This window comes from Lathamus discolor, chromosome 2 (assembly GCF_037157495.1).
Source record: "Lathamus discolor isolate bLatDis1 chromosome 2, bLatDis1.hap1, whole genome shotgun sequence".
Classification (NCBI taxonomy): Eukaryota; Metazoa; Chordata; class Aves; order Psittaciformes; family Psittacidae; genus Lathamus; species Lathamus discolor.
Window position 1 is genome coordinate 87,031,809 of NC_088885.1, and position 11,026 is coordinate 87,042,834.

Below are 11,026 nucleotides of genomic sequence, written 5' to 3' on the forward strand. Positions count from 1 at the left end.
AACCTTTTTCAGTCTCCTTTTCCAAAAGAAATACACATAAATTTGATGACACGCATATTATGGTGATCCATATAAAATAATTTAAATACCCTCAGATCTCAGCAGTAATACAGATTTATCCTAGTTATATGCTATATTATCACTTCAATTGTTCTCTTGTCAGTAGGTGGCACTGCCTAACTATAGATGGAGAAAAGCAAAAGATGAAGTGGCCTGTCATTACTACATTCTTTCTTACACCACAGAAAAGGAGAAAGAATCAATTTTCTACAGGGACCACACCACAGCGCAGAAGCCTTCTATACACAAAAAGCTGAGAGGCAAGCTGCCAACATTACTGCAAGGGGATTACCAACAGACTTCAAACAGAGTCAGCTTGGGAAAACATATAACAGAAGCATGAAAATTTGCAACGGTAGGGGGAGAGGAGAGAGCAACAAAAAGAACAACAGTCATGATGTGGTCTGACATTGCTAGATGTTGCCCTGATAGTGCTATGACCTCTGTGTAGACCAGGCAGAGCACACCCCACATAAGACACTGTGAGCTGCTTCCAGTCTAGCTAGTACAGTAACAATAAAGGGTGCAAAAAGCAACTACCCTCATCTTGGGTGCATGACTGTGAACTTGTGGGGAGCTTTCTCATTGGTGTGGGGACTAGCAGGTTGTATAGAGACACAAAAATTAGAGCAACCACACCTCCCACAGAAGGTGTGTGTAAACAAGAGAATCCACATGGCCGGAAGAGGGGCTCATACTTGAGATGTGCTCCTCCTGAGAGAGGGGACTGAATGCTTGTAACAGTGAGAACATGTGCTTGTGGGAAGGGGGCAGGCTGCAATTAGACAAATCCTTAGAATCAGGTAAAGAAGGATGTTTAAATATTTGTAGGCATTTATTAACATGAAGTGCTTAGTATCATATCTGTTCCACTGTTGTTATTGATTTTGAATATATAGTTCAATTAACCAATTAAACAGCAGTTAAATTAACTTCCTGGCAATTAATTACATCACCAATAGATCAATAAACTCCTTTGATCCTGATGTGATCTAAACTACACAAGTTGAAGAGTTTCTACGTGTTAAGAGCATCTTCTGTAATCAACCAGAACAGCTTCATGCACAAACTGATCAAGTGATGCCTGCTAGAAGAAAGGAAAATTAGTCATGCCTACCTGCAGATGATCACAATTGAAAAGCAGGCGCACACTTGCACTCAGACGAATGTACTGCTCACATAGCTCTTGCTTTGCTCCACTTTTCAAAGATGATATGCCACTTCCATTTATGTGACAGAAGTTCAACTGAAATAAAGAGGGGTGAAAATGGTAATTCTCAACTATCAAGCTTTCTAGAGAACCTCTCTAGCTTTAAAAGTATTACCACATCAGTGGCCTTTAACATGGTGATGTGCTGGAACTTGCATGTCAAAGAAACCCAAAACAATGTTTAGGCTAGGAAAACAACTCAGTATTTGCTGGCTCAAACGAAGGCTTAACATGAAACTAAAGATGAAATTCCAAATTATAGCTTGTCTGATCCAGTACTCAGAAGTCAGAAAACTAAAAGTCTGCAAAAGATTAGTAGGGATTCCATCAGCTCCATAAGTCAATATAATGTAGGAGCAAACAAGCCACAGTTTCACTGAACCAGATGTGCTGGCCCTATCAATTACACAGCTGTACTGTAAAGCCCAACTACCTACTTCATGTACCTGATCTGCCAAAAAATGTCAAACTGCATGGCCACAGAGTAAAAACACAAAAACCCGCTCCACTAGCTTTACATACTTCTGCATGGCTTCAAACCGGGTTGAAGGCGGGACACCGCCTTCAGAGCCATGAAGCTATTCCCTTATCATTTTATTAAGTTAGTGCCTTGTTCAGAATCAGCTTCACTCCTCAATCAAGATCCCACAAAACCTTCAATGTAACCCGCATGTGAAACCCTCCGCGGCCCAGGGCTGACCTTCCGCCCAGAAAAATTTGGCTGTCCCAACCCGCTACGCAAACGGAAAGCTGTCTCTGAAGGACAGCGATTTTCGTGAGTTAAAGCCAGCGGCACACCTCCGGCGGCCACAGCGACAGCCTCCCCACAGAGCCGGTGCCTCCATCCCTCCTGGGGCGGGCCAAGTCTGGCGGTGCACCTCGCCTGCCTCCCACCCGGCCCCGGCTGCCCCCGCCAGCCCGCGGGGAACAGTACTTGCACTGAAGGGCGCGCTTGTGATCCACACGTACACAGGCACAAATCCGACTCCGCGCTACGCCAGATCTCCAGCGGCAGCAAGGAGACCAATTCGGCGGACCGGGGCAATGCGGGCCGGGCAGAGACCCCAGAGAGAAAGCGGCGGCTGCCGGCGCCCGGACGTAGCCGCCGGGAGAGGCCGGAAGCTCCCGTCAACCCCGGCGCTGCCCGTCATGGCGGCGGAGGTGAGGCGCGCTGCTCTTCGGCGGTTCGGCCACCGGCACTGCCGGATGCCCCCCGCGGCGGAGGGGGGAGGAGAAGGAGGGCGGATGGAGAGCGACGCCCCGACCCCGACCCCTACCCCGACCCCGACCCTGACCCCGGCCTGGCAGCAATAGGCGCTGGGGTGGCAGGGACGCGCTTCGACCCTGCTGGCGGAGGAGGGTTGGGGTGGAGCGGCTGTGCCTGTCCCGTTCAGGTATCGTCGTCCGGCTGCGAGGCCCGCTCCCGCCGTGGGTGCCAGCAGTGTGCCCCTCTGCTGCCGGGCCTCCCAGGGTAAAGAAATGGGTTCTGGCGCTATGCGGTTCCTGGACAGCCGACTGTGTCGCACGCGGTCGGTGGTGGCCTAACTTAGGAGACACGGGGCAGAGATGTTCTGCAACCTGCCACTCAGCGCTCACTCCCGGTAGTTCCATCTTCTCTTTGCATTGCCTTATGCATGTGGTCGTAGGAGAGGGATCTTGCCAGATGTGTTCAGACACTGAAAGTTGGGTGGGTGTTTTTTGCTATATTTTAATGCCGTTGGTGCTGGTTTCCAAACTGTATTTTTCTTCCTCTAGGTATCTTTTGAGAACCCACTTGATCTAATATGGCTTTGATTAGCCGAAAAAGTTTCCAGTTTTATTCATCCAGCACACCAGCAAGCAGGTCCATTTTGATGACCCTAAGCAAAAGGTTGAGCTTTATCAGTGGGCAGCGAAAGCCCCAAAACCGTAGCTCCATAGCCATGAGAATGCTGTGTTTCAAAGATAAATCTCAGTATATGTTTTGTAGAAAAAATCACGTACAACTGCGGATACAGTCTCTTTCTGTTAATGAAACTGTGCACCTTTGTGGAGGTACTGGGAGCAGTACTAAACCTAATAATGTGTGGATGGATGAACAGTACTTTTTCCAAAAGTTGAATAGCCTTTCTACATCAAAAGAGGTTTTTGACTTTCTCAGCTCTGTGGAAATCATGTCTGATACTATGGCATCAGGAGCCCTGCAGAGGATTTCTGAAGTTGAGATAGATGACAATGGTCTGAAAAACCCTGAAGGAGTGTTAGAGAATGAAGTTTTCAGGGCATTATGCTTCCAGTTTGAATTTGAATCCTCAAAACTGTCAAACACTGGGCTGCTGAATGCATTGCAGGCTTTGATAAAACTGCGTATAGATCCGCGGAGTATGCTCATGGTAAGCTTGCTTTCAGAGGCTGAGGAACGGCTTGGCAAAGGGCAGTTGACTGTTAAAAATCTCTGTGCTCTTGGGGAGAGTTTGCTTGAGTTGGAAGGCCCAAGTTGTGCAACACTGGAACAAATTGTGAACCACATGCAAGAAAAAGACATGGAGATGTGGACTCCTCGGGAAATAGTGATGGTTTATAAGATGCTGCAGGGGACAGTCGGGGAAGGGAAACAATACCAAGACTTGCTAAACAGGCTGAACAGTGTCACTTTAACCATAGTTTCCCAGCTAAGCCCAAAGTTCACAAGCATTATACTGAATTCACTGGTGGTCCTTCATCAGACTCAGGCAGTTCCCTTAGTCACAGCACTGTGTAGGCATTCTGTGAAGCATATTCCATATTTCACAGGTGATGAACTGGTAAATGTACTGGAAGCCTTCCTATACTTTGGACATCGTGAGCAAACTTTTACAGTGGCACTGGAAGCACATGTTCCCGAGTCCATCATTAGCATGCAGCCTCAAACAGTCAGCAAAGTCATGAAGTACTGCTCCCAAAAGAGGATCCTTTCTAAGCCCATTTTCGATGCAGTGGCAGAAGATTTCATTTCTGATGCTGACAGATTTACCACTGAACAGATTGCTGAGTGTATTATGCCATTTGGGACATTAAACTATCTGCCTCCAACTGCTTCTTCCTTGTTCAGGAAGCTTGACACCGTACTGCATGCTCGCCTTCATCACTTTCAGCCTCACACCTTGCTGAACTTGCTGCACTCGTGTGTCCTTATTCAACGTTATCCAGTAAATTTTCTGCCAAAAATATTTAGTCCCTATTTTCTGCAACAGCTTCAAGGTGAGTAATGTTTCTCTTGTGATGTTCTGCATTTCTTACTGCTGCATGGTGTGTTTCTTGCCAAGCACACATTTCTTACCACTGCCATCTGTCAAATCAACAATGACCTGGTTGAAGTGAATGGAGAGTAGTGATCAGGAGTCCAGAGAACGCTGTTTCCTTGTGGGGTAAGGTAGAACCAAGTATGGACTTCTGCTGTCATCTCCACTTCTGTTCTTTCAGAATAAGAATTACTGTGTTACATTCTTGCTTCCAACTTGGTGTATTTCTCTTTTGTATTGTTATCACAGTCACCTTGTGATATATGAAAGGGGTAAATAGATAAAGCTGAAAAAATTGATTTGCAGAGCATAATTGTTGGCTTAATTAAACCCGAAGTGAGATCTAAACCAGTAAAAAGTAACAGCATCATAAATGTGAGCAGTTAAGGATTGGCTGTTATTTTTTTTTATTATCTGGGTAAAATTGTAAATTGAATTCTAAGGCTGACATATGTTTTAACAGGCATAAAATTGGTGCTTCTTCCTGATTTTTAAATTACTTTTAATCTAGAATCTGATACGGTGATGAGATGCTTTTTTCCATTGGCATCCTGTCTGCAACTGCACTCCCCTGGTGGAGGCTTCGTGTGCCCATCTTTGTTCCATGCCCTGAGCTCCTTTCCTTTCTATGTCTGAACAAGCACTACAGTCCTGTCCTTGGCCCTATGTCTTAAGATACTGAGGAAAACATCATGACATTTAAATATCTCTCCCATGATTTATCCCATCTTGCTTAGGAGATTTCAGAGTTTGCTCACCTGGTGCTTCTAAGACTGTCTTGTCTGCAGAGGCTGCCTTCATCTAATTGTATTTTTTCCCCAGTCTAGTAAGCTTCTAGAACATCCCCCATATGATTTTGTGTAAAAATACTTTGTTGAAGGTACACCTGAAAGCCTCAATATTGTTCTTTCAGCTCAGCCACCTGGTTTGGACAGAACTGTTACCACCCAGCTAACCCAGCTTTTTCTGACTGTTACCCTGGAGTGCCCATTTTATGAGGTAATGATACATACGAAACCAGAGCAGATGTTAACAAACTAATTTGATAATGAGCTGAAGACAGTCTTCTGCATAAAAACATAGGAATTGGATGAAACAGTTGGGATTTTTTTTCTTTGATAAAAATATGAAGCATTTCTACCCGTTTGATTGACTTGATATATTTGTATCAATATTTGTGCGTATGACAGAACTGGCCAGTTCAGTTAAAGTACCTTTTTGTGTATTTCCAAGTATTTTTCCAACAACTTTTTTTTTTTTTTTTTTTTTTAATGTTTGGCTTGGGAAGTCTTGGAGCACAGAAGGGATCAGGCACTTAGATGTTAGCCTGACTGCAGAGAAAGAGTTGTGCATTTCTCGTAAGTGATATGTTCCGTGTGGTAGTATGGAAGCCTGTTGAGGATGTGCTGGTGGTTGTTCAGAGTTGTTCTGTTGCTTGTTTTAAGGTTCCAGCAGATCATGCCTTGGACTGTAAGTCTGTCTCACTAGACGTGGCTTTGAAATGCACAGAATACATTTTGCTACATTAATATGAGGTAATTACAAAAAAATGTTATCTCCTCATTTATTTTGTCTGATTTGGTTTTCTGTTGTTATGTAGGGTCCCAAACTCCTTCCAAAGTATCAAGTAAAGGCCTTTCTCACATCTGACAGTACTATGGATGTTCACCTCCTCAAAAGGGTGAAGGCTGGTTTACTTTATTTACTGAAAAAAAGAATGTATTTTTCATCAGAGGTATCAACACCATATATCTATACACTTGGTAAGTATAATTTCTTAGATTTATAATAAAATGTGTGCTTACATTGTCTAAACTTTAGGCTCAGTTATTTTCCAGAAATAAACATTCTTTTATTCATTTTCTGGGAATTCTAAATTGTGCAAATACAGAAAAAGAAAACTGGAATACAAAACTCTGTAGAAGGTCTGCAATAAGGAAATATGGGAACTTCAAGGAAATGCATTTTCAAAGTCAGGAAGAGGACAGGGAGAGAAAAGAAATGCAATGTTACTTGGAATTCAGCCAGTCTGCACTGAAAATGGCTGCTAACTTTTGTATATTATTATCAGCTCCTCTTTTACTTAACCTTGTATGCAATTAGTTTCATTTAACTACATTATGGGTTTTAGTGAACTTGGAATACTGCTTTGTTGTTAGTGTTATGAAAGGCTGACTGAAGTGTTACCATCTGTATTAAATAACCTATACAAATCTTTTGCAAGCTTTTGTGATTCAGAAAAATTATTGCAATAGTGTTTTAACAATGAACTGTAAGAAGATGAGAATTACAGTAAAGTTTGTTATATGAAGTTTTAATGTCACTTCTCTTTTCATTCATACTAGATATTGAGATTAAATTAGATGAAGATGGTTTTGTATTGCCTGCTGCCCAATGTGAAGAAGTACACAGACGGTAAGAGAAGCAAATAAACCAGTGGTAAAATGTTAGTTAACACTAACAAAGCGCATCCAGGTTAAAACCCTGGCAAAATTTAAGCTAATTGGAGTTTTGCCGTTGACCTCTAACAAAGTTCAGGTTTCACATTGAAACCACTGACAAAAGGACAAAGTTGGCAAAATTAATGATCTGTACTTTTTCGTCACTATTTTGTCTCCTGACTATAGGGTGTCAGACAATCTCTTCACCCAGTGATAGTCAGGATCAAAGTGATCCCAAATAGTAATGCATTTTGATGTTCTGTAATTAATTTTCAAATTAAAACCAAATTAATTCTAATTGATCATGTATGCATAGATTTAACACATTTTAAGCCAGTTTGAGTTAACAAATTTACTTCTGTAAGGAATCCTGTGTAATGAAGATAATTGCCACAGATGCTGTTTTTAATTGGAAAACGCACAAGTGTTTAAAAATGCTTTAAACAAGGATTATTTTGAGAAACCTCAGATACAAAGTTAAGCAACCTGTCTGTGTCATATCTGCAACAGCACTTCTGTGGATTAAGAAAAAGTCTTTGGAAAGGTTATGTTTTCTTCATCTTAACCATCCCAAGACTCACAGACTAATATAGGTTCTTTCCAAAATCTCATGTTTAAATGTTTAAGAATGGGCTTTGATTTTTTTCCTTTATACATTACAGCTTTCATGTGTAAATAAGGTCACAATATACTTAACATACTGAAAATTTAAGCAACTTTTTTTGCAGTGGATATACAAATTTTGATTTAAGTTGATGTGATTTTTATCACCAAGAAGAAAAAATATAGTTATAATCCATGATGCTGCCATCTATCCATACAGGTTTAACTTGAACAGATTTATTTTAAACTTAACTCGAACTCCCAACAGATTTAACAGGTACACTAATAAGTTGAATAAATATAACTGCTGAAATGTTTTCAAGCTGAGACAAGTAGTCTGTTTTCTTTTCCTTCTAGAAGAATTCAAAACCGTTTACCAATACTTATTTTGGTCAGAGCATATAAATAAGCTTTTCAGATCAGTTTCACTAAGCTTTCAGGCTTTACCCCTCTCACCGTTCAAGTGAGTGATTTTAATCATCCTAAACTAGGTAACTCCCATCCTACAGCATCTAATTCTAGTGATATTAGGGAGTAAGAGTAGAGGCATTGTCTCCTAGTACTTAGGAACTGCAGTAGTTGTGGTTATTAAAATGACCAAGGTTTTTTTGTTTGGGTTGTTTGGTTTGGTTTTGGGTTTTGTTTTGTTTAGGGTTTTTTTTGATACTACTCTTATGCTTGATTGTAGAATTGCCCTCTGTGTTGATGGTCAAAATAGATTTTGCATTAATAGCCACAATCTGTTGGGAGAAGAAGCCATCAAACAGAGACATCTTCAGTTACTTGGTTATGAAGTTGTGCAGGTAAAGTCCAAAGACAGTGGTTTGCTTTTGTTGTGGCTAACAAAACAAGTGAAAAATGATTATATTATAATGCTTAAAACTGTAGTTGCAATTACTTGCCAAGGCAGATACAGTCTTGTCCTTTCTGTATTGTGTTCTTTCTGCCTAGATTCGCCTTTTGGAGGGTGTTACAGAAATTCCTTTTTCTTCCTTGGATCAGTTAGTGTATTCTAACTGATTAAGGTCCAAATCTTGACTTAAAGGAAAATGTTATCTAAGAGTTCAGTAGAATTGGAATTTTTAGTTAAATAATTTTTTAAAAAGGTCTGAATTCAGAGTTTAAAAATCATTAAAAAAAAAAACCAAACTGCTTGTATTGTAAATAATATTTTCACAATATAGTATATCCTTTATTTTGCCTGTTGAATTAATAGGGGTTTTTTAAACATACGTTGGACCAAAACAGTTACTTTTATATTTTTGAGGTTTCCTTTTCCATTTATAATCAGTTATCCATTATATTTAACTTGCACTGGAGCGGGTATCACTCTTTATTTTACACTAATCTTTATTCAGGTGGTTTAAAGACCAGTAATATTATTGGGCTTAAATGTTTAATTTTAAAACAGATAAATCTTTGATGGGTGATTTTACATCTGTTTAACGAACATCGGTCTTACACAGTTGTTTATTAAGTGTATTTCCAGCAATCATTTGTTTTTGTTTCCAGATTCCATTTTTTGAGATAGAGAATCTACAAAATTGCAGAAATATGGCAGAATATCTACACAAAAAAATCTTTTCTCATACATGTGGACTCAGCTGCTGACACTGGAGAATAATACTAAATCACAGGTTGGCCTCCTCTGCTGTAGATACTGTAAATATTGTGCATGAAGAACAATTCTGTTTTCTAAAATAACTCCACCTAAGATAATTTGAGCTTCTGAATAGGAGACCTTCCAATAAGTGGAACAGTTGATATGTAAAGAGCAATAAAGAGCCACATATTTTCTTAAGTTTTGTGTAAGTATTTATTATAAGCTAACAGATGAAAGTGCCAGTCAGTGCCCTGTTTCCTTTGTATCAACACTGGTTCTCGCAACTGCAGATGGACAAATCAGGGATACTGGCTGGTCAGAATGTACCTACTGTGCTGTGCCACCTACCAGTCAGGGCTTTTCCTAACAGTATAGAAAGAAACTGCAATTTGCTTATAGCTGTTCCTATGATTTCCCCAGTGCTTCATAAACCCAGAATTTGCAGTGGTTGCACAAGCAATATTGGCTTATTGCTCATGCTTAAAGAGATTCAGACAGCTGTTCACTAAATAGCAATGCCTTATAGAAAATGAGAGCTTTTATTAAAGATTCACTTTACTTTAAAGTTGCCACAAGATAGTGGACTTGCACAGCTGTCTCTGTGAGGGCCATCTGAAGCTCTTAATACATACTACTTGTAGTTTTGTCTTTGGTGGCAGTTTTAGCTAAACTGTCTAAATGGGGTATTGCATGTGCACCAGAGTTCCTTCAGTTTACAGTCTGTCATTCAAGCCTAAACTGAAACACACTCTGAAGCTCAGAATAGCTGTCCCGCACAGTCCTTTTGTTTGTATGAGTATTAATTCTGGCAGAAGGGTAGAACTGAGAACTGGAATCAGTAACCATGTCAGCTGGAACAAGGGTGCCCTAACTTGGGTCAGCATGTTTCTTTACAGGTGGATGAAGGGAAAATAACATAACCTTACTTCAAATTGCATAAAGTATACTTGATGAGCTGCCATGTAAATACATTTTCATGTTAGCTTGTGCATCCTGTCCTGTGTGGAATTATTATTTATAAGTAGCCAAGCAGAATTCCCAGCATCACTTGGTTTGATTTTAACTGTTAGGATTTGATACAAAAAAGGTGAAACTTGTACATCCTTAAAGTTCTGTGTTTCACCAGTAGATACAGAACGTGGCCATTTTTTCTTGTTAAGGCTACTGTTTTGTGAATTGTGGGTGTCCCAACAATCCCTGGAGATTTTTTTTAATGCAAAATCCAGATCCAAAATATGATTTACATTGTGTCATGTTGTGCAGTCTGTTCATGTTAATTTGTTGCATGTATAAAACCCTTACAGTAAGTAGTACCTCAGCACTAACAGGTGAGGCAGCATGAGGTAATGAGATACTTTCCAACAGTACAGCGGCAAGCTTACAGCACATCGGTAATCTAGCAGTTGTCATGCTAGTGAAACAAACTGAAGAAGGACTGAAATGTCCTTGCAGACATTTATGAAGAACTCCATAATATGGAAGAAATCATCATGGTACTTTTTTGACACAGAACTGAATGGAAAAGTCAATCACTAAACTGAATGAGAAACAAGTAGTAGGTGGAACAACTTGTGAAAAATTCAAAAGTGAGGAGGTATGAGAAGGGACTGAAAGAGGAAGGAGGGGTGACATAAGCAAAGAAATGAGATAGAAAAAACCTCATCCTGGTGTTTTGGTGAATTACGACTTTCGTCACAGTGGAAATGAGGCGGTGATGCCTATTTCTCATATAGGCCAGAAGGTGGCGGAGTTCCCAAACAAATAAGATTTCCAGTAGTTTTTCAAACACAGATGGTTTGTAAATATAGTAAGACTAATTAAAACAAGTAATTTGTACTGACTGTCCCAA

General features: G+C 40.4%; 2 protein-coding genes across 5 annotated transcripts in view; one reads left to right on the forward strand and one right to left on the reverse strand.

The window, feature by feature from the left end:
- Positions 1-2,292, reverse strand: part of MTRR (5-methyltetrahydrofolate-homocysteine methyltransferase reductase) — a 27,594-nt gene extending 25,302 nt beyond the window's left edge. The window contains exons 1-2 of the mRNA XM_065667658.1: positions 2,209-2,292; positions 1,178-1,306 (exon numbers count right to left, since the gene is read on the reverse strand). The gene's annotated coding sequence lies outside the window, so the exon portion shown is untranslated. The remainder of the gene's footprint in view (positions 1-1,177; positions 1,307-2,208) is intronic.
- On the forward strand, positions 2,061-9,375 carry FASTKD3 (FAST kinase domains 3). 4 transcript variants are annotated; one of them, XM_065667659.1, is made up of 7 exons: positions 2,061-2,431; positions 3,026-4,489; positions 5,444-5,529; positions 6,131-6,293; positions 6,876-6,945; positions 8,263-8,377; positions 9,087-9,375. In XM_065667659.1, the coding sequence occupies exons 2-7, from the start codon at positions 3,055-3,057 to the stop codon at positions 9,183-9,185; spliced, it is 1,968 nt and encodes a 655-aa protein (XP_065523731.1). In that variant the 5' UTR covers positions 2,061-2,431; positions 3,026-3,054; the 3' UTR covers positions 9,186-9,375. The 4 variants fall into 4 exon arrangements, with proteins under 4 accessions (XP_065523731.1, XP_065523732.1, XP_065523734.1 ...); XM_065667660.1 differs by lacking the exon at positions 2,061-2,431 and adding an exon at positions 2,567-2,664; XM_065667662.1 differs by lacking the exon at positions 2,061-2,431 and adding an exon at positions 2,686-2,741.
- The last annotated feature ends 1,651 nt before the right edge of the window (positions 9,376-11,026 follow it).